Source organism: Asterias amurensis, chromosome 1 (genome assembly GCF_032118995.1).
Source record: "Asterias amurensis chromosome 1, ASM3211899v1".
NCBI lineage: Eukaryota > Metazoa > Echinodermata > Asteroidea > Forcipulatida > Asteriidae > Asterias > Asterias amurensis.
In genome coordinates, this window is record NC_092648.1 from 26000694 (window position 1) to 26023997 (window position 23304).

The following is a 23304-nucleotide window of genomic DNA, read 5'->3' on the forward strand; positions in this document are numbered from 1 at the left end:
CAAAATGCCTAGGCGTCGCTAGTATTGTTAATTTACTTGATCAAATTTTGTCAGTACAATATTTCAACAAAAATAACATGAAACAGAAAATTTCTTTTGAATAACGAAGTTGGGGTGCTATGTTAACATAGGAAACATTGAACAATTTCATATTCGGGCATGACCGTTACTTTGACTTCTTTGTGGAAGTGGAAGTAGGTTAAATATTGAGGCCACTATGGGTAGTTGTGTACAAGCCACTTGTCACTGCTATGGTCTGCAAAGGGTTCAACCAATGACTGGACCCACACATCACTGTACAGCATGAGCTGTATATGTCATGTCCAAATTAGCAGCAACAGCTGTGGCTGTTGCTAAGGGCTCTACTTTAGGCATGCTATACTTCAATACATTTTAGCATAACGATCAAGCCGTAGCTGTAACCAAAGCATGGCCTTAAATGTGTAAATAGTAGAGAGTGAAGCCCGGTTCATACTTTCTGGGAATGCAAATGCGATACGAGTGTTGACGTCACACATTTGCAACGAATAGTTCACAGCAGTTGATTTTTGCTAAATTCTCTTGCGAATATCGCTGCGAATATCGCTGCGAATATCCCTGCGAAAAACAGAGTTGTGACGTCAAATTCACGTCAAGTTCCCATCGCATTCCCAGGAAGTATGAACCCGGCTTCATTGAAAACCATAACTAAGCAAGTCACCTGCTCTGTGTGTTCTGCTGGGTGCAGCCTGGAAACAAGCTTCAGCAGGTGGAACAAGGGTCCTGCTTCTAGATTCTTAATAAGATGAGGGAAGAGATCGTGGACGTAACGGCCGGAGTGCTTCAGCTGGGTGGCTGCCCAGATGGTATCGATGTGCTTGGTGGTCAGAGCGCCCTCTGCTGCCAGGAAGTTGAGAATGATCTGACATTGCTTGATGATCTGTTGCAAACAAAAAAAAGAGATTGAAATATATACATGTGGCAGTCCTCAAAATAACCCCAGCACCCACAACAATTGCAGTGGTGCCCAGTGCTTTTGCCATGGTGCACGTTGCAAAGATCAAATACAAATTTATAAATTCCTCATAGAAGCGCCCCTTAACAGAGGAAAATTGCTGTGCCCCTTCAAAAAAACAAAATTCAAGGACTGATGTAGTTTTCTTTATCAATAAATGAAGATGAATTTACATTCTACATTAGTGTCTTGACAGAGATAACGGTTTTACAAAGTCTCTTTTCAATCACTCTAATAGCACCTTGTAGAATTCTACAGCTTGAAAAGGACACCGAATGTAAATATTTGTAGCAGTACTGAGGAATCCGGGGCAAATAAAAAAGAAGCTGACCTAAGTTTCTGATTGATTAAAAAAAATAAAAAACTGACACTCAAACCCAAGTGTCGCACATACTATATATAAGCATTCTTTCCTGCTTATCTGAGATATGACTGAATGAAAAAAAAGGATAACTTCTTAGAGACGTTAGGCCGGTTTTACTGAAAAGCATTCATATTTGTAGTTGTCCGTGGAATGTTAATGCTTGACTGAATCTAATCATCTGAGTAAGAAGCAAAAGGGTATTTATTTGTTTTGTCAAGTGGACAGCATGCAAAATGAGTACCTTGATTAAAATAGACACAACTCCTCTTAGCATGCTTAGAAATAATAAATTTCTTTCATTCTTTTTCTGATAAGCAGGAGATATTGCTTCCCAGGTTGTAACTAATTTGGGTGTTATTCCTGGCTACACGGCAGTTAACGGTTGTATGGCTTCTGACTGGCACCCCAAACAAAGTTATTGACAAAATAGGGACACCGCCAATAAAGGGCTAGATAGCTCAGTTGGTAGAGCGCCGGCACGTTAATCTGGAGTCAATTCTTTGTTCAACCCCAAAAGTCAATAAAATACTCTCGTTAAACCTTACCTCCAGATGCATATTTGGTCCAAACAGATGTTCGACAACCTCCTTCTCAAGCAGCCAGGCAGTCAATTGGGAACCAACACTGGATATAAAGAGACCAATCAGTCATTAAACCAAACCAAGATTAATCAGACAAGGAAAAAAAAAAAAAAAAAACAGATTTCTGGTTTTTGGCTTGCAGTAACCTCAATTGATATTATCTACTTAAAGCCATTTTGACTAGCATGTCTTGTCAGCAAAAAGTAGATAGTACACATGGTAATCGTAAAACACATGGTAATCGTAAAACCACACATAAATACACGACCATGAAATACATATAAATAACCTTGCTCTTGAGTTTTGTTACTGTACTGCTTTCATTTGTTTCTCTGTTGTGCATTACCTTCAACAACAAGTTTAATTTTAAACCGTAATTTTTCCAAACCTTGTCCTCCTGTAAAAGTAAAACAAATATAATCACTTACTTGTCAATGTCTGCCACAGACTCGTTGTTGCATACTTCGTTAAACATGTGAATCTGGCTCTAAAATAATAACAACATTGTCAAGTCAAAAACGAAAGTGAGATTTGAAGCTGAAAATTTTGAAAAGCACTTAATAGAAACGGGAAAAAAATTCATTTGTGACTGGTTCTATATTTAACTTGCAGAAGTTTTTTGACCAATGTTTTCTGCTTAAGCCTCTCTATGAAATTGGTCCCCAAGTCCAGTTTCAAAAGCTGCTTAACAATACAAAGTAGCTTAGCAGAATCAAATTATGCTGAACAGAAGAAGGTTAACAGCCAAAATATGATTCAATAAATAAAACAAAACAAATAACAACTGCTTCTACTCTTGCAATGGTTAAAACTATGATTGCCTCGGTGATCCCCGGAGCGGAAAATAGAACGCGCAAAGGATTACCCTGGATATCGTAACTTTTGACATAGCACTCAAAGCAGTTAATCTTTATAGACAGGGCACGGCTAGAGTCAACCATCACAGAAAACTAAATAATAAATAAATAAAAATAAGATTCTGTAAGTTATCACACAAGCGCGAGTGGAATACGGAAAAATATAGCGCTTCTGCATCCCATATCCAACGAGGCCGAGGCAGAGTTAGGCAGTGTTGGATATGGGACGCAGACGTGCTATTTTTTTTTTATTTCCAGGAGCGCGTGTGTGATAACGTATTTATCTTCAAGGAAACTTGGCGCGTGACATAGAACACACAAGACGCATGTAGTGACATTAGCCGTGCAATATAGGTTTTTATCACCACTCCATTCTGCCAATCAGATTGGTGGATTAGCTAGTACTTGAAGATAATTTTTAATATCATAATTTTTTTGGAATCCTACTCACGGTTATCTGACTGAGGCCAGCGAGCCTCATGGTCAGTGTGGACGACATGAAATACTTGAGAGCTAACTCCAGGCTGTCCCGATCGAAGGACAGAGGCGCTTCCATTGGCTCCTTGATCGCACTCCACATCATATCCGCCATACTACGGGCGCTGGCGCGTCGTAACTCCTTATCAGGAAGCCTACACAAATATCTAAATAGGGGGAATCACAACAAATTTGACTTATCTAAAACTTATCTTAAATGCAATGTAACATTTAAACTTAAGATTAATCTTAAAATAGGACTAGTTACTCGTCCTAACTCGTGATAGGATTAATCCTAGCGTTTCGTGAAATTGGCTGCAGGTACATTATTTCTAAATTTCCATCCCCCCTCCCCCTTACTCATCTGATGACAGATAAGTTGGCATCAACATCCAGCAATAGTGTAGTGTATTCTTTATGAAGATTTGGTCGCTGACATCGACTCGCATTACACTGCTGGAGGGAGTTCCCCACTGGGAGTATTAGATTTTTTTCTAGCCGCACAGTCTGGTCCTCCTTGCATTTTCATGAGGCAAGTCTCACTTTACAAACAAAAAACTAAAAACAGTAAATTGACTTGTCTCCTCAACAAAATACCCTTGTGACTATTAAAAACAAGAAAACAAGAAAACAAAATAGACTGGCTCCTTTTATGAATATGAAATCTGCGGCAGCATAAGAGGGCCACAGAATGATGAGATTCTATTAGGAACAATACCTGATCACATGCGTCCTTAACGGGGCGACAAACTGCATCACGGCATGGAGATGAAGCCACAAACGAAGCTAAAAATGCAAAACAAGAGCCACATTAAATATCAACATTGATACACACGACACCTTCAAGCGGTGCGTAATTTTCAAAATCAAATTATCTGCAGAGATGAAATGCTATATCTCGCTGTCAATTATTCTCCGCAGGGAGACAAAACCGACATTGAATTCAGTATTAAAATCATAACATATCACAATACACCCTGTGCATGGGGCACTATCCCTCACACAACTCTCAGCTAACAGGTTTTCTTTCAACCTCAGTGAGGGCGCTGTTTTTGAAATTCAGACGCCGTGCGCAAGGGGTCTATTTACTTTGCAAGGTTTCCCCATAAACTAAAGAATCTCTATTTGCTTATCATAACACAGGACGTGACAATTAAGTAACAGTCTACAGTTTGCGAAGCTAAAACACTGTCACATTAAACTTCCAATCAACAACAGATGACTGGACAATCATTTTTCTATGATATTAAGTTGTCATGAAGTGTCAAGCACTACAGAGCCAAGAGTGTCACACCAAGATTCAAGTCTTTACTGGACAATCTGAAGTGAAGCACTTTGAAACCATCTTTGATGTACATGTAAGGTGCTTTGTGATGATTGCTCATTAAAGTCTCGAGTGTTTAAAGGAACACATGGCCTTGAATCGGACGAGTTGGTCAATAAAAAGAGTGTTTATAACCGTTTGTTATGAATTACATATGATTAGAAAGATGTTTTTAAAGTAGAATACAGAGATCCACACAAATTTGCCCCAAAATTGCACGGTTTTCCTTTTCCTTTAACTTTGCCATGGCCCGACCGTAGACGAGGTAAAAGGAAAACTGTGCAATTTCGAGCCATATTTGAGCGGATCATTGTATTTTACTTTTACAACACTGTATTTTACTTTTACAACACTTTATACTCATATGAATTTTATAAAAAGCGGTTACAAAAGCTTTTCAAAGACCAACTCGACCGATCCAAGGCAACGTGCAAAACTCTTAAATAGCATCCCATGTACAACAAATATAGTGTTATATTCCGCCATGTTGATCTTAATTTTTTTTTAAATTGTGTCATGCAATATGTTTAATCAGTTTTTCACTATTTACTCTTGACCCAGAAGGCCGATCGATCTCACTCTTCTACAGGTTTGGCAGTTTATGTATGTGGTGGATCAGATAAAGTGCTTACACTGCCAGCAACTGTTTTGTTAGCAAAAAAAACCAATTTTGTAACGTTCCTTTAACTCATTTCCGATGTCTGTCTGAACTTACATTTGCCACGATGGCAATGATGGCATGGGCCAGGGAGAAGGGAAGTGTATCGGGTGTAGCTGCCTCGAAGCACTGTCTCATGACAGCAAGCCCGTTACTGTCACAGAAGAAGCACACATTACGCAGCAGGTGGATCGGCACATCCAGATCCTAATGTAAACCAAAAGAAATGAAAGCTGATAGGACGAGTGATGCTTTAACGAGGGATCTGATCTCCTTTGCTGCCGAGAGGGGGGCACTCCCAAAATTAGCAACAATTTTCAGGGTAGCATGTAGGGGTACATGTACGTAAAGGGTAAAAGGGTAAAGAGAGGACTTGCAAATGTGTAGGCTAGGGATCTCTTACAAACTGATAGCGCTGAGCAAAAAAATTGACCGTTTTTAAATAGGAACTCTTCTCTTTAGGTTTCATGCATTCACATATAAATGAATTGATAACATTTTGTGTGAAAAGTTCAGTGGCAAACCCTACACACAAAAAAAACTTTAATTACCGAACATAACTTACACTACCAAATATTTGATCAAGTTAAGAAATCAATGAATCAAAATAATTAATTTTTACAAAATACAAAATAAGGCTAATTGTAGTTCTCACTTTAATAAGAAATACCCAATCGTTTGCACAAATCCACACAATTCTTCACTAAGACACTTGAAATAATAATACAAAATTGAATAACAACAAAAGTGCAAAAAAAAAACGGAAAAAAGAAAGAAAAAAAAAAAAAGAAAAAAATTAGTGAAATGATCCTCCCAAATCCCTGGTGTGTCCCTGGGCAGTTTATTTATACAACTCCCGGACTAAATATAGCCGATTGTCCCGTCCTGCCTAATCAATGCAGCATATGTTTCTTGCCAACTTACATTCATATCGCAGTAATTGCCCAGGGCCTCCGACTCCTGAGATGATGTTTCCTGCTAGAGATACAAGCAAACAGGAACAAGGTTGTTACAGGCACACAAATATCTTGCCCGGTCTCTACTAACAAGCAAATGGGCAAGTCAATTCCAATCACAGAAACAGCTTCACATGATTGAGGAGGGGGGGGGAAGGGGAGGGGAAACCTCAAACCCAATACAATGGTTTGAGTAAGAGATGATGGAGATATATATTAGCATTAATTCAGATGTGCAAGTGTACTTCTTATTTATTGCAATAATATACAAATAATGAATGTTTATGAGTCCAATGGTGCAAATACTTTCATGAGTTGAAAAGATGGAATGAGGCGGAGACGGGTTGAATCTTTCAACAAATAAAAATATTCTCACTATTGCACGAATGAAAAACATTAATTATTTGTTTTACATGTATATGTAACATCCAAGGAGATCATTTTGATTGGAGGATACAACTTTCAAAACAAACAAAGGGTAGGCCTACAGTATTTTATTGTGATATTTCTTTTGGTTCGGCTTGTTTGGGGTTAACAGTGACTAAGTGCCTTCAAGTACTGCTGCGCATTTCGAGACGTGGGTGCCGAAATGTAAACTGTGCCTTGCATTAACTGGACTACTACATTAGCAAAGACACGCGCACGCAATGATGCGGTACGCATCGTGCAAATGAAAATGCATAGTGAATGGGACGAAAAATGCACGGTGAACGACGTAGCATATTGTACGTTTATTTGCTACCACATGTTGGACAATCCTCCAATCAAATGGCAAGGATCTGCTTGGGTGTTAACATCATCGGTGTTAACATCATCAGTGTTTGGATTGGAATGATTGCTCATCTGACAAGGAAAGCAAATACAAATACATGTAGATGTAAATTTGACCAGTCTGACAAACAGACCAGTTTGACAGATTAACTTAAGATCAAACCCAGTCAGCTAATTAATCACTTCAAGACATGTACAGCATTTTATGTTTGTTTGTTTGTTTTTTCTAAGTCATCAGTCATGTTAGAGAAAGCAATTGCTCAATAGAATAATAAAAAATGCTTAAAGCGTATTAATTTGCATAAATTACTATTTACTTTTGAGAACAGAAGGGAAATGTTATACTTACTGACCTGAAAGATTCCCCATATTTACATGTAGCTACAACAATTTGAGACTTGACTGTGTCCCAAAAAGTAAACCTCTAAGGAAGTTTCAGCCAGGGGAGGCACAAGGCACAGATGCATGATTTTTGCCATTTAAAAAAATCATCGATAATGGTTCTTTTGGAATAGGATTTCTCTGCTCTTCAAAACAGTTGAACAAAAAAAAAGTTTACAGCGGAGAGTAATTTGCGAAAACAATTGAATTTTGGAAACACAACAGGCTGTAAATGGCGAGTCAAAAAGAAGTTGACTGGGATTGGTGATGTTTTTCAAAACGAACAAATGACACACAAAAGTTCAGTAAAGCATTATGTTTAACAAGCACTCTCTCAAGCTTACTAGAAAATAATTCTGAAATAATTTGTACATTCCTAAGAGGAGTTATGTCTATTTTAATCAAGGTACCCATTTTGCAAGTAACACACTTCTTAAAATTGAAACACATGTAACTTGCATCTTGTACACTAAACAAACCGATCCATATAACAACCCCTTCATCCACAAGAAGAGACTGGCAGGCCGGATACTTCAAGGAGGCAACAGAGGCAATAGACCGATCCATTAAGCTCAGCCCCATTGCATATTGACCAATTACAACGCAACGAAGGTCCGACATTTAGGTCTGACATGCGTGCGCGTATGCTTAGCGCGCGCGGCAGAGTTGTGCAGAAAGGCATTGGAGAGGCTCACGTGTTCTTGCTCACACGTGCGTTGTGGGCGGAGCCTAATGGATCGGTCTATTGCCTCCATGCCCCCTGGTCGTTGCCTTGGTGCCCTTGAAATGCTACAGTAGAAATTTATAATTTCCCCATAGGGTGCCCTTTACCAAGATGAAAATGCCCTGGTGCCTTTGGCCTTTCAAAAACGAAGCATACAGGCCTGGACTGGCGCAAGTCTCTCTCCATATTTCAAACATTGGGACCTTTTTAAGTGCAAGATAGTTGTACTCATTCACTTGTAAAGTAACATACTTAAGAGACCTATGATTCACAAAAGCATTAGTACAAGCGCAATGTTTGCAGACAGTAATAAATAGAAAACTGCTTACCTCAGCAAGACCATGGTAATACTGCTTGTGTGCTGCGTACATCGGAAAATTCATCTGGAACACTTTGGCAACAAACTGCAGCAGCTTCTCCTCATCTTCTAAACTCCATATTTCCACCTCCAGCTCCTTCGGCTGCCTGTTCCCTCGATCCACTTCCATCTCTTCCTTGGAAACATCTTCAGAAGACTCCCCTCTGCCAGGTTCATCCTTAGAGTTTGAATTACCCGCCTCCTCTTCGTCGTTTGTGTTAGCATTTGCATTCTTCGACTCCGAAGAAGGTTCTTCTGATGTTCTGGATGGCTTTGGGGACGCAGGTTTCTGGGAGTCTTCCTCGTCTTTTTGTCCAGCATCCTCCTCCTTGGAGACGTCCTCCTTGGATGAATCCTCTTTAGTTACCTCTTCCTGTACCTTTATGGATGGAGTTTTATCTTGGGTCTCACCCTCTGCAGTGTCTTCCAGTGGGTGCTTAGGGTTTGCAATGATGTTGATTGCGAACCTTAGGATAAGCTGCACCAAATTGTTGAGCCTCTCAAAGTTCTTGTAGTCCTTGAAGAGGCAGCTGCATTGCCTGAAACACAAATCAAGATGTTCATGACTGAGAGGAAGGAATCTATAAGTGAAAATGTAATCCTTCCATACACAAAAGTAGACTTTGAAAATGTGCTGTGTCATAGCCAGGTCCAAACTGCAAATTGCAAATATGCACCCAACTTGCGCCTTGAGCGAGACATTTAACCTTATTGCTTCTAATAGATGTTGGTTTTTCCCATATGCTCCACATTGCTTCTCATTACCATGAATTGAATTTTACCTGTGCAGTAGAAATTGGTGATCTGATTTATCAGCATGAGAGAGAAAGAAAGTGCAAATAGAGACTTACCTCTGACCCCAGGTTTGAGAAAACTCCAGTAAAGTCCAAACATCTTTCTTTCGTACTTCAAATTTGTCACCGGCTCCACATGTCTCAACATCTGGTAGGAAAAAACAGAAGATTCGTTTAATAAATTCAAACAATGCAGTTTTTCTACAAGGTGGTTTTGTTGGCTTAGTGGTACGTATCATCACACAAGGAGCACCATAAGTGGACTGGGTTTTCAGTCCCAACCTGACTTTGCAGGTTTTCCCTTAAATCATTTTCTGGATTTTCCTCTCACATCATAAACTGAAACTTCCATCCTTGTCTTCTCTCCATTGGGTTCTTGGTTAGTACAGTGTGTAAGTTCACTTTTCTGAGAGTCCTTGGCTTCACAACAGAATAAATAAAATGAAGGGGGAAAGTGTGAAGAAGAAAAAACTAATACTGCCTATTTCCTTTGCAGGCCTGGAATAAAAACTTTGAGAGGGCAAGGTTATTTTCATTTTGCAAAGGGCACTTCCATTGGACTACATGTAGTACATCAATGGGAAACTTTGAAACGGGCACCAAGGCCCAACCAAGACCAGAGGCAACAAAGGCCATGGTTTGTGGCCTTTGCGCAAGAACTCCAGGCATGTCTTTGTTTTACTGCTGTACACCCAGCTTTAAGTAAAAGTTTGAAAGAACTTATACCAATGGTCGAGAATCGATCATAATTATAAAATCTTCAAGTGTTCTGCCATCCAACATGCCTTGATTGAAGGATAGGGTTAATGAGAACTGAAGTTGAACTTTTTATTAATTATTCTGAAAAGTGTTTAAGACAGTAGCCATACAGAGATGGAGATCTGGGGGGAAACAAACTGTGACAGTTGCAGCAATTTACATGTACCAGTACATACATATTGTTGTTATTATAACTTTGTTTTAAGAATCTTTTGGTGAAAAAAGGGAAAATGAAGCTGACATTTCAATCTAAACACAGGAAGAGAAACTAATTAAGGACCCTTTTTGAATGCAGAGATCTGGTCACAATGAGATGGATGGGGAATAGGGATGGGGGTGATTGGAGGAAATAGTCAATGACTAAAGTCTGTCTGCAACTTTGGCAATTTGTGTAAACAGAATTGTGCTTTTTCATCATTGGAAAAGACAGCCATGTTTAGGAAGTAATCAGAACTGACATGCTTTGTAAGTTAAATGAGACCATCCTGTATTCCTTCTTAAATAAATAGTAAGAGTAGGCAATGAAATGATGAAAGGCTGTTTAAAACTGACAGGATTGTGGCCATGCAATTAAGGACCGTGTCAGGGCGAGGTTCTATTTGTCGCAAGGTCATGACCCTTCTCATTTTAAATGGCCTTTTAAGAAGAAGAGAAAACTGAGTCACCACTCTCTAATTCCCATTTAGTACATTTCCTTTAAAAATACCCAAAAACTTTGAAAAATTAGAACAAATCTGACAGTTTAGCCATAGCTCGCTGAATTTTTATCTATGTTGAGTGCTAAGCAGCTCCTCAAGCAAGTTCAGAACTTGTGTGCTTATTAAATAACTTTCTCTATTGTAGAAGCAGTGGTAAACAAAGTTGTAACAATGCAATTTTTTTTTAGTCAGATCAACATATTATGTTCGCATAGTGTTACATGTATTAACCCTTTGGTGCACAGATTAACTCTATTGTTAAAAAAAAAAAACGTTCTTCCATGTTTTTCTCGAAATTTGTAATAGCGCCCCATATTGAACATCACATCAAATGAAAGCTTAACAATGTTCTGAACAGCCCAATGAGAGTGGTATATTTCAACCTGTTTTTGGTGGTCTCTAGTGACCACCTTATGCACCAAAGAGTTAAAGGAACACGTTGCCTTGGATCGGTCGAGTTGGTCATTGAAAAGCGTTTGTAAACGTTTGTTATAAAATGCATATATATGGGTAGAAAGGTGTTGTAAAAGTAGAATACAATGATCCACACAAACAATCCTCGAAAATGCACGGTTTTCCTTTTACCTCGTCGACTAACATGGTCGGCCATTTATGGGAGTCAAATTTTTGACTCCCATAAATGGCCGAACGTGTTAGTTCGCTGAGTAAAAGGAAAATCATGCAATTTCGAATCAAATTTGTGTGGATCATTGTATTCTACTTTTAAAAGATCTTTCTATCCATATGATATATTTTATAACAAACGGTTACAAACGCTTTTTATAGACCAACTTGTCCGATCGAAGGCAACATGTTCCTTTAAGGTAATTAAACCACCAGCAGTTTGCTCAAAGGGAAAGTCAAACCTCAGATTAAAAAAAAAGCATCATGATGAGCATGCATTTTGCTTTATCTCAAATCACACTTTGACCATCATCCACTACTGAATAAAAGATTGTGTATGTTGCATTGCAGAAATGACGGCAGAAATATCACCAGACAAAAATTTGCAACAGCCAGACACCACTTGATAAGAGATTGATTGGATTTTTTAAAGGATGTTGGGCCATGGTTGGACTTTTTCTTTCCCTTCTTTCTTTAAATATTCCTTGTGATGAACTGGCTGAATGAATCACTGAATTTTGACCTTTAAAAAGAAAAATTCAAGCACACAGTTCATCGCGCAGACAGAACTCTCTTGAGTCTTGGGCGATTCCTCTCTTGCACAGCAGTGTCTAGACCACCGAAGACCCCAATTTTTTTTGTTCATGATTTTGATGATTTATAATACGGGATGGTAGTTCAACAAAGTGCCAATATTAAATATGCCTCTCTCTCCTGTAGTACGTATACATTCTGTCAACCTTTTTGAACAGGTAGGTATGGATATAATTTATAATAAGATATAATTTGGGATACTTTGACCTACATGTAAATTAAAGGGTTATGAAGTGGTGGCTGGGTGGAATTTTACTACTCCTAGAACTAAGGCTAAGCGAGGTTCATTCCGCTATCAAACCTCATAGTTCTAGGAGTAGAACTGCCAGCGCCGGCCGTCAGGAGGAGGGTTAACAGTTACGCTTTTGCAACTACTGTACTGAACTAGCGCATTGTGTGGATATCATGGGATGGCTTAATTTTTTAATTGTTTAGTGGTAGGCCTATAGCTGTAAATTAAAAACTGAATTATCTTATGATCTACACTTATAGTTATACAGTTTATAAATTACATAGGGCTGGCTGGCTTGGCAAAATCACTGGCCATGCCCATGGCAAGCATTAGCATTGAGCATGGCCAGCCACTGTCCACTGCTGGGAAAGTAATCTCAATCTGTGATTTGTGAAACTAAAAAAGTAAATTTGTTTTGTTTTAAAATCGTTGTTTCAAGTACAAGTTTAAAATAAAGATTGTTTTATAATGGATTTTGATAAACTTAAACTAAACAACAAAACTAATCCAAAATAAAAACAAAACATGATGATTACAAAAGCATTCCGAGAAAAAAAAAATACCCTGATTTTTGTCCATTTTCTTTCGTTAAAAAATGAAACAAAAAACGGGAAAAAAAACTTACATGATGACAGCAGCCGGAATACCTCCCGGCAAGTTTCACAGCCTTCCATTTCAAGCTCTAAATAATACAGCACGGCCTGCACATCACGCTGTCTTCCTTGTGGACCACAAACATTCACAGTTGATTAACAAAAGCAGATAAACTTCACATGGCACAGGCTTACGGCTCACTTTTCGTGACTTTGATGCCCGCCATTTTGGCTCGATGGAATTCTGGGATTGCTAGCTTGCTAGGCTCCACGTCGTGCTAGATGCGCGCGCTGACCAGCAATGTGGTGTACAACTCTGAACGCACGAGCAAAAGACTACAACACGTATACAATGTGCATGGTTTGATATGGGATGGGCATATCATGCAGAGGCTAGCTCTAGGCGGTAGCTGAAGAAAGGTGGGTGTGCGTGTTGTGTGCATGGGGATCTTGAGAAGTTGAGTGTCTTCGGAAACAATTGTTTGTCAGGTGTGTCCCCTTTATAAACCAAGATCAGAGATAGTTGTCGGCCCATGCTTGGCCTAATGAATAAGTTGCTGAAATCAGCCAGGGTAGTGCTCAGTGCTAGCATGGAGTCTAGTGCTGCCACTCGACTGCAACATGATGTGCAACTGAAGTACCCTGGACTGCACTGCCCACTGGCACTTGTTTTTTGTATTGTAACTTAAACTACTGCACAGGCCAGTACTACAGTGTACAGGCTCAGTGCAGTAGTTAACACTCACAACTCGGAAGTCAGAAGTTTGTTGTGTTGTCTAAGTAGACCCTGTGACTGGGGCGCTAGATTCTGTTATGCGAAATTTTGACAGGGTTTATATCACGATTCAGAATCGCAATGCGTTGTTGGAAGGCATGGGGCAGTTTGCTATGCAATGTATGTTGTCATGCACGACTCGCGCACGCATCGCCTAGTGTGGGTTCAACAGCGCCCTCGCTATTGGCGATAGACCTTATTATTGGTAATTTTTCGAAATTTTACATTATCGGTCATTTGACCGATAATGTCAAAATTTCGAAAAAAGGAATCTAGCGCCCCAGTCACTGGGTCAAGGGTTCGGGTGTGTTTAGCTGTTTACTGGTGGTGGTAGGATTCTCCATGGTTCACTGGACTTTGTTGTTGTAGCCCGCCCATAGGCCTTATTCAATAGACCGATCCATTAAGCTCCGCCCCATTGCGTATTGACCAATCACAATGCAACGAAGGTTGACAAATAAGGTCTGACATGCGTGCGCGTATGCTTGGCATGCGCTACAGATTGTGCAGAAAGGCATTGGAGAGGCTCACGTGTTCTTGCTCACATGTGCGTCGTGGGCGGAGCCTAATGGATCGGTCTATTGTTGGGCTGTGACCCGTGTGTCTTTTAGGCAGTGGACACTAGTGATGGTAGGCCCCCTAATTACTCAAAATAATTTTTAGCATAAAAACTTACTTGTTGGTAACTAGTAATGGAGATGGAGAGCTGTTGATAGAATATAACATTGAGAAACGGCTCCCTCTGAAGTAAGTTTTCAAGAAAGAAGTAATTTTCCACGAATTTGACTTTGAGACCTCAGTCAGAATTAGATTTTGAGGCCACAAAAAAAAGCATCTGAAAACACACAACTTTGTGTGACAAGTGTGTTTTTTATCTCCCAACTTTGATGACACATTGAGCTCAAATTTCCACAGGTTTGTTATTTCATGCATATGTTGAGATACACCAAGTGAGAAGACGGTTGTTTGACAGTTAACCAATAGTGTCCAATGTTTTTAATTAAAGTTGACTTGTCGCTTCAAACAGTTGGGTGTTACTAAATTTTAAAATGTCACATTATGGAGTATGGCTATTTATATTTGACTCAGGCTTGTTTAAAAAATGTTGATAATTATCTTTCCCCTTTTATTTTGGAAGGGAGGATTTGAAAATGTCAATAACACAAGAAGATTATGGTCATACCAAGGATGGCCGCCTGGTGGTAGAGTACACCCTGAAGAATGGAAATGGAATGGTGGTCAAAATCATCAACTTTGGTGCAGCTGTCACATCCATTCTGATTCCTGATAAAAAAGGAAATGTTGACGATGTCGTTCTGGGATACAAGAACTTTGAAGGTGAGGCTCGGCTTGTGTGAACAATTTTTCACTATCATACAGAGTTTATTCAAGTCACTTATAGTTTGGTTCCAAGTCTCAAATCACTTGTAAGAGTCAGAGTCCGAGTCCAAGTCATAGGTCTCTTGGTTCCAGTCTATCCCAGGGCACTCAGGTTCAGGCATGCAACTCTTCCGCGTTTCCGTCGAATTTCGCGTTAAAAAAACAAAAATCAGCGCTAAAAATAAAAAAAAATAAAAATAAATATATATTTTAGATTTTTGTTTTTTTACCTAGTATGTGCCTGGCAACAACAATGTACAACTACAATTGTAAAATAACCCTAGTACATGCTAACAGAGCATAATAATCTTCAACATTTTCTAGGGTACCATTGTGGGTCTCTTTTTTTCAACGGGCAGTTGCATGCCTGCAGTCAAAGTAAATGTCCAATTCCAGAGTCACTCGGTTTGAATCTGTGAGTAAAAGTCAAAGTCATGAATCACTCGGATTGTATCTGAGTAAAAGTCCAAGTGCGATGTCACTCAATTTGAGATTCAAGTCTTAGTAAAAGCCCAGGTCCCAAGTCTAGAAATCTTGCTTCTCTAGAAATGTTGCCTGATTTGTAAAATTCTCTTCGTTGTTCTTCTAGGTTATGAAACGGATGCCTTCTATCTAGGGATCATCGTTGGTCGACATGCGAATAGAATAGCCAAAGGAAAGTTCACAATTGATGGGCAAGATTACCAGCTGGAAACAAACAATGGACCGAACCACAACCATGGAGGGTTCAAGGGCTTTGGATTGGTAGGTCATCTTTGAATATTGAAATATTAAAATTATACTTTTCATTAGTGTGAAAATATTTATGAACTGTGAACACTACATAAGTAATTGTTTACAACCAACATCAGTGGCGTGTCGTGGCCAAGTGATCAAGTTCACAGGACCCACCGTTTGGTTTTGTAAGCAGCAGAATGTGGGTTCGAATCCCAGTCATGACATTGTCTTGTGTCCTTTAGTAAAAAGCTTCTAATAAAAAGTTACTTAGTAAAAAGTTTTCCTCCCACATCAAAAATGTTCTCTTCTCCCAATGTAGTTATTTGCTATGAAGTGATTGATTGAGTTCACTTTGCTGAGAGTTCTTAGCTTCACAACTATTATTAATAAATGAAATGGCATTACTCACTAAAGATAAATTTTAGATTTAAGTGCCTTGTATCCTATGGTAATTTGGCACTATATGAATCCAGTTATTTTTCTTTCTTTCTGGACAAGATGCTATGGAATGCTTCAGTAGAAGGAACGTCTCTCAAACTGACGCACATTAGCCCAGACGGTGAACAGGGCTACCCCGGCCAGCTAACCACTGAGGTCGTTTATCAACTGACCAATGAAAACTCTCTCGATATTAGTTTTTCGGCCGTCACGACCAAAGCAACACCAATCAACCTCACTAATCATTCTTACTTCAACCTGGAGGGGCATGTAAGTAATTCTTGGCCTAATTTTATAGAGCTGGGCCCAATTTCATAGAGCTGCTTAAGCACAAAATTTTGCTTAAGCAAAAAAATCTTTGCTTTGTAAAATCAGATTACCGGCTAAGACTCCACTCAATTGTTATGCTAAATATTAGTCACAAGCAATGTACATGGCATGAAATTTTTGCCAGTAACATGTGTAAAATAAGCAAGCTATTTTCGTGCTTAAGCAAATTTGTTGCTTAAGCAAATTTGTTGCTTAAGCAGCTCTATGAAATTGGGCCCTGCTTATTAGCGGCTGATTTTGTGCTTACTGCATGAGTTTCCATTTCATAGCATGGCTGACTTTAAGCACACGGAAAGGCATGCTAACCTCCCAATGCTTACTCTATGAAAATGAATGACATCACAATGCAAATCTGCATTGAGCATCCACGCTGGTGCCTTATATTCTTGGTTACCTGTGAAATGTGCTTTAGCTAAGCAAATTTTCTGCTCTAGGTTGCGCAAAACTTTGCTTACTGGTAAGCAGCGTCATGCGAATTGGCCCCTATTCATAAGTGTGACGTAACTCCGCTTTAAGCCACACCCCTTTTTACACAACTGGCTCCACTCCACTGACAACCACAAGCCCATAGGAGTTGCATTGAACTCATTTTTTTTTAATGTGTTCTTTTCAAGTTCCTATAAAGACTACATGTATAAACATCTTGGAATTAAATTACGGTCATAAGAAATGTTCTTAAACAATAAAATGGGAGACTTTTGTTTATGCAAGCTAGCTTTGAAGTTAACAGTAGCGAAAACTTTTGGTGTATAGCAGATATGCATGCAAACAACTTTCCAACAGGATAAACAATGAAGAAAGCAAAGTTGAATTGCTCGAAACACCTGTTCGGTTGGTGATTTATTGTCTGGTTGAAGGGTTGTCAAACAGAGTTGCCAGACTCTAGTTCCTGTGTTCAGAAAAAAACATGGAACGTAACATTTATCTGAAAAGAACATAAACCACTACAGGCTTCATTTGCAACAACAAAGAAACCACTAATTAAATAATAATTGTCTGTTCTTCCTTCTGTTTTTGTTTTCCTTATTAAGAGTGGTGGAACAATTTATCAACACAAAGTCAGTATAGATGCCGATAGCTACATTCCTGTAGACGACACACTCATTCCACTGGGTAAAATATGCAATTGTTTCTAAATTTTCTTGAAAAATGAAAAGATTTTTATTTTATTGTGTCCTATTACTTATAGGCCCCCTGCTAGGAATCTCTTGTGGCTTTTTTTCTCAAGCTGGACTTACGCTCAGTCGAAATGACAAAGCCTTATAATGGAAAGCACAGGATTGCTAGAACTGAGCCAGCAAATTTTAAAGAGCTGCTTATATGCAGAACATTTATCACAAGTTGAACATGTGACAACTGGGTCTGGGGGTGTAAGGGAGGGTGCGGTTAGCCGTACGTGCTGGATGCATTTGGAAACCAGTGTTGTGGAAGTGGAGTGGCTCCAATGAAACTTACCGCCAAAGTTTTTTTCTTTTAGGTCAACTGGAGTCTGTGAAGGACACAGTGTTTGATTTGAGAGAGCCTATTCCTCTCATTGATCGTATCCAGGATGCACCGGGCGGAGGTTATGACAACAGTTTCTGCCTCAACTCACCAGGGATGAGCCATCCTTCAGCAAAGTATAGCTTCTTAAATTTTCTCAAATATTATACAAGAATCTTAAAATCATCCACAACTCTAGTTTTTTTTCTAGTCTGACTTTTTTTGATTTGTTGTGCCCCACACAAGTGAAAGTTGTAGTCGATCAAAGATGATGACTTTATAATGTTTAATTAGTCTGTGTGCGTAGGAAAAAATGGCATTAACATTTACATTCAACACATAATTTGTTATCATTTGTTTACATCTTTCAGAAGTAGTTAAGATTTTTCATAAATTGTACAGAAATCAGGAAAAATAACTGTGTTCAAAGAGTTGATATGACAACACAAAATTAAGTAAATTTATTATGAAGTAAAGTCAATTGGAGCATACTGATCGAAACATCGTTCTGTTACACAAATGGTTCTTTTCAGAACCACCACAACTCAAAAGAGTTTTTCCCAATGGAAGGTTTCAAACCCTAGAGGTCCTGCTGAAATTATAATTATTTTCTTGACCAACAAACCTATTCTGCAATTAAAAGTTCTCATATTATGTATGGTACAGAGGTCAGACTGTAGGATTTGCAATCACAAGGTTGTGGGTTCGAATCCTACCAAACTAACCACTGATTTCACTATGACTAGAATACGTTTTGTCGTCTATTTATTGAATCACAATATCTTGATTTGCGCAATTCATAATCATAAAGTTGTTAAACCAATGTTTGTATGAGAGAGATTGGCTGTTGCCAGCTTGAGTTTTTATCCCCCTGTGGGAGTTAGCCGAGCTACCTTGACGGGAAGATCATCTAAACAAACGAAACAAACAATTAATTACAAAGTCTTTGAAAGATGCGAGGATGTGAGTTTTGTAGTCCCTTGGTTTGATGGCAGTTAACTCAATTTAATTACAGGGCGTACCATCCCGAGACTGGTCGTTCCTTGGAAGTCTTCACCACACAGCCCGGGATTCATTTCTACACAGCTAACTTCCTGGATGGTACCCTAGCAGCTAAGCAAGGAGCAAGCTATATGAAGCACAACGGTTTCTGTCTGGAGTCGGGGAACTACCCTGATGCTATTAATCAAGTAAGTACTCTGGACTCAATTGTTGCATCATGCAGACGACATGACGTAACCCACTCAAACCCCTTGCCCCTCCCCCATTTATCAAAACCAAGTCGTACAGTTCCCGCTCTTTCCAATATGCAGCAGTTCAGTTATGGAACAGTCTTCTAGAGGTTGTCAAACAGGCTGAGACATCGAAACAATTCAAAACCTGGTTCAAAACTTATTTGTTTACTTTGAACAATAATTGTTGATTTCCTTTTACAGCGCTTAGTGACCTCACGGTGATATGCGCTATATAAAAAATGGTTTTATTATTATTATTATTGTTATTATTATTATTATTATTATTATTATCATTATCATTATCATTATCATTATCCTTATCCTTATCCTTATCCTTATCCTTATCCTTATCCTTATCCTTATCCTTATCCTTATCCTTATCCTTATCCTTATCCTTATCCTTATCCTTATCCTTATCCTTATCCTTATCCTTATCCTTATTCTTATCCTTATCCTTATCCTTATCCTTATCCTTATCATTATCATTATCATTATCATTATCATTATCATTATCATTATCATTATCAATCATTATCATTATTATTATTACACATTTTTTGTCTTGTTAATTGCAGCCATGTTTTCCTTGTGCTATTCTGAGGCCAGGAGAGACGTACCAACACGCAACCTCTTTCAAATTTTCCTGGGAGTAGAAAGTACATTTCCCTGAAAATATTGATAAATCATCAAAGAGTTGTGGACAAATTGTTTCTTAATTTTTATGACTATACTGCGATATTGCTGTCTCTTGACTATAGGGGCTCCCTTATTTAAAGGGCAACATTGCCTTCAGATTTGGGCGAGAGCAGAAGTCTCCCGCGAAGCAGCAATCTAGCGAGAGATCAGTTGCGAGAGAGCCATTACGCTATCAAAAAGACAAGCGTTTAATGACTTGTATATGAGTCTAAGTTCATCACTGAATAGATAACACGGAAATTATTTTACAACCAATTGGCTTAGAACATTCACAACAGTCAACCCTTGTTATAAAAAGAACTATTATAATGAGATTCTGCTTGTAGGGAGGTCATTCTAAAGTTTTTAATCTCATGTTTCTTTCTTTTGCTGTCCTCTTTTAAGAACGTTCCTGTTATAAAGAGGTTATTGTGGCTGGCTCTGGTGTGCCCCACTTAATTTTCTTGAAGTTTATTTGCTGGGTTTGCCCTGAATAAAAAGTATTGGTATCTGGTAAGACAATATTTTTGGCTGAATCGAAATGAATTCAAGCTGTGGCATTATGTCACGGCAGAACATAATCATGCTGTCTCTTGTGTCAATTAGTCTGAGAATAAAATAGCAATAAACAACAGGGTGACTGACTGGGTAAATAGGAAAAACTTTTTTTGGGGAAAATGATTCGATCTTGAAACCTCCAGGTTTACCTGCAATGGCTCTGCCATTCTCTAGATAGCTCTGCTGGTACAGCGTTGGCACATAAATCTGGAGGTCACAGGGTCAAATCCCATACTAATATTTTTTTCTTTTTCAACCACCCCCAAAATGAAGCCAGTAAAAATTTTAATTGGATACAATCACAAGATTTCCATCACCACAATTTTATTTTATTATAAAACTCAGCGAATTTTACGTCAACATTAATATTCAAAAATACCATTTGCTTGTTGGGCCTTTATCAATGTATACAAAATTGTGTATTTGATTCCATCTACATAGTACTAATAATACCACTACCAGTAAGTGTAGTACTGAAGGCACTTGACAGAGACAATATATAATTAAAGGGGCACGTTGCCTACAGATTAGGTGCTATGCGCTAAAACAAAACCAATTGTTTTGCATTGATAATAGTTTGAGAAAGGTATGCTAAAAGTAGAATATAATGATTCAAATTAATATCCCTTGAAAGTTTTTTGGTAATTTAATGTGAGAACATGGTGTGCTATTTTGTGGAACTAAATTCACGACTCCACAAAATTGTGGGGCATATGTTTCACAGAGTAAATTTCAGGAGACGGGTTTCACATCTATTCAAACACCACTTACTTATTGAAAAACTCTGTAAATGTTTTCCGCACAAACAAAAGGATAAGCAATTCCAAACAGCACAATTTTGAGAGATTTTAAGACAATGTGCCACTTTAAGTCCAGTTTGTGCAAAATTAATCTCATTCTATCTCTATCTATCTTCAAATCAGTACATCCCTCCAGAGGAGCAGTGGAGACATTCCAACTTGACCTACTCTAACAACGATTCATTATTTGGTAAAGCTACAGTGTCACTTTTTTTCCTTCAAAATATTATATTGAAAGCTTTGCGGTCACGAACACCATGTAATGACTATCTCAACTGAGATATTGTTAACAAATTAAATATTGATGTTGTGGAAGATTTTTATATGTTTATTTTTTCTACAAGATATGATAACAAACTTGCCAATTATAATCATTTTGTTTGAAGTTAACTTTAAAAAAAAATAGATATGAAAAAGTAAAATTGATCGAGTTTACCAACTGTTACCTGTGTCTTGTCAACATGATATTTTGCTAATATTAAAATAAAATAAAACTTAAAAAAATAATTTAACATCTTATTGACACCTGCTCATAAAAATACCTCAACTTAATATTTCTGGTTTCTGTCCGAGTCCAGTGATAATTTAAAAATGTATATACTTATATATTAAAAATATCTTTTCAACAGCCACAGTACTTTTATAGTCTTTCATTAAACAAAACTTACAATACTTTTGTTATTTCATGTGTGTAGTGGGTTCTAAAAATTTATTACGCTAAAATGTTGCCAATTATAAACACAGCTTTACTCTGTCAGGGCAAGAAGTTAGTTTTCTATTATTTTCTGATTAAATATAAATATTTGAAGGAAGACCATCTGTGAATTTTAACAACACAAGCATTCAATCATGTTCTTGCTTTGTTAGTGTGTTCACAAGCTGTAGAACCGGCGGATCAGCTGAACCCATAAGTACGCAAAATAACTCTCTCTGAACTCAATTAAAACCAGTCTTGATATTTGACCTTCTGGGGAGGGGCGTTCTATTTATCTATAAAGCAACATGGAATCTTTGACTTGGGAGGTATAGGCTGTTTAAAATCTGAGACACAAAGTTTTTTTAAAAGATCTTAATGATCATCAAAAAGCGCCCTCTTTTGGACAACTTCCTTCAGTCGAAGGACATACATATGTACATGGACGCGTGAGGTGGAAATAGCTACGTGATAAGTCGTAAAAATAATCTTGCGTTCACAAGGTCACATCACACGGCACCGCGAGACCCAACACAACCCATAACAACATCCGCTATACAATCGTGTACAAAAGATGCTTGCTTTCACTATGGGTGCACATATTCATTTTGGTTTTTACCCCATGGGTATGTTACGCAACTTGTCCTCGTCACTTGTGAGGACCTAAATAAAAGATGAAACCGACTGTGGTTTCGGCAATAAACCACCCTCGCCGATACATTGAAACCGACTTTAGCCCAGTGTCTGTCCATCTCTGTCCTTACTCTATGGTCTGTACGAGCTCTAAGCCTATTCGCCAGCAAGCATTAAATAAATGGCAACTGGGATCTGGTTAATAACTGGTGTGGGTATCCCGTACAAACAATCTACAGTGGGGATGGTGCACTCAAATAAGAAACAAAACAGAAGTCAAAAGGCCTAAATTAATAGTCTGTAACCATTTCGGATTACATGACACTACATGCAGCACAGTAAAAGTTTTCGCAATCTGTATTCGCGTCGTCCGTGGATTGTAGCATTCAGGTCTGTAACTATAGTACAGTATTTAGAAATGTTTGGGGTGTTATAAAACAAATATTGACTGCTTCGCCTCGGGAAAATAGAACGCTCCGGGGATCACCTCGGGAGTCATAGTTTTAACCATTGCACGAGTAAAAGCAGTCATTTGTTTTATAGCACTCGAAGCAGTCAATATTTGTATACTAGCTCACATGAAACAAGCTAGCTGGTGCGTAGGCGAAAGACATTAGCAATTGATTGTTGGTAAGCCCTATAAAGGTAAGCCTGGAATTCTTGTAGACCAAAAAGGCATGTGATGACAGACTGGGGGATGGGCATAATAGTTAGGCTATCGTCTCTGCCATTTTGAAGGTTGTCTACACTCAGATGGTTTACAATGTCTGGTTCCCAGCAGTTCCACGCATGCATGGTTGGTTGATCTACCTCCATGGTTGTACTACAAAGAATACATTCATTGCAAT

The 23304-nt window shown here is 38.5% G+C and overlaps 2 protein-coding genes across 9 annotated transcripts in view; one reads left to right on the forward strand and one right to left on the reverse strand.

The window, feature by feature from the left end:
- LOC139934604 (ubiquitin carboxyl-terminal hydrolase 34-like) overlaps window positions 1-12966 on the reverse strand; it is an 84918-nt gene extending 71952 nt beyond the window's left edge. For 3 of the 5 annotated variants that reach the window (XM_071928919.1, XM_071928911.1, XM_071928896.1), the window contains exons 1-10: window positions 12772-12966; window positions 9297-9387; window positions 8417-8984; window positions 6180-6233; window positions 5313-5462; window positions 3992-4059; window positions 3248-3440; window positions 2368-2426; window positions 1904-1982; window positions 701-919 (exon numbers count right to left, since the gene is read on the reverse strand). In XM_071928919.1, coding sequence (XP_071785020.1) covers window positions 701-919; window positions 1904-1982; window positions 2368-2426; window positions 3248-3440; window positions 3992-4059; window positions 5313-5462; window positions 6180-6233; window positions 8417-8984; window positions 9297-9387; window positions 12772-12820 — 1530 coding nt within the window. In that variant the 5' untranslated portion in view covers window positions 12821-12966. The remainder of the gene's footprint in view (window positions 1-700; window positions 920-1903; window positions 1983-2367; window positions 2427-3247; window positions 3441-3991; window positions 4060-5312; window positions 5463-6179; window positions 6234-8416; window positions 8985-9296; window positions 9388-12771) is intronic. The other 2 variants (XM_071928927.1, XM_071928903.1) reach the window with 1 other exon arrangement.
- Window positions 12967-13077: 111 nt separating this feature from the next.
- LOC139934655 (galactose mutarotase-like) lies at window positions 13078-19807 on the forward strand. Of its 4 annotated transcripts, none has more exons than XM_071928995.1 (8): window positions 13078-13159; window positions 14653-14852; window positions 15484-15638; window positions 16110-16319; window positions 17411-17492; window positions 17857-17998; window positions 18877-19051; window positions 19672-19807. In XM_071928995.1, exons 2-8 carry the CDS (start codon window positions 14666-14668, stop codon window positions 19747-19749), a joined length of 1029 nt encoding a protein of 342 aa, XP_071785096.1. In that variant the 5' UTR covers window positions 13078-13159; window positions 14653-14665; the 3' UTR covers window positions 19750-19807. The 4 variants fall into 4 exon arrangements, with proteins under 4 accessions (XP_071785096.1, XP_071785087.1, XP_071785105.1 ...); XM_071928986.1 differs by having other exon boundaries at window positions 13132-13228; XM_071929004.1 differs by lacking the exon at window positions 13078-13159 and adding an exon at window positions 13364-13501.
- The last annotated feature ends 3497 nt before the right edge of the window (window positions 19808-23304 follow it).

What these genes read in the sequence shown, in the direction of transcription:
- LOC139934655 (XM_071928995.1), top strand. Translation starts at nt 14,666, where the DNA reads ATGTCAATAACACAAGAAGATTATGGTCATACCAAGGATGGCCGCCTG. An exon ending in GGTTCAAGGGCTTTGGATTG is followed by an intron (nt 15,639 to 16,109) that starts GTAGGTCATCTT and finishes TTTCTGGACAAG; the next exon opens with ATGCTATGGAATGCTTCAGT. An exon ending in ACTTCAACCTGGAGGGGCAT is followed by an intron (nt 16,320 to 17,410) that starts GTAAGTAATTCT and finishes TTCCTTATTAAG; the next exon opens with AGTGGTGGAACAATTTATCA.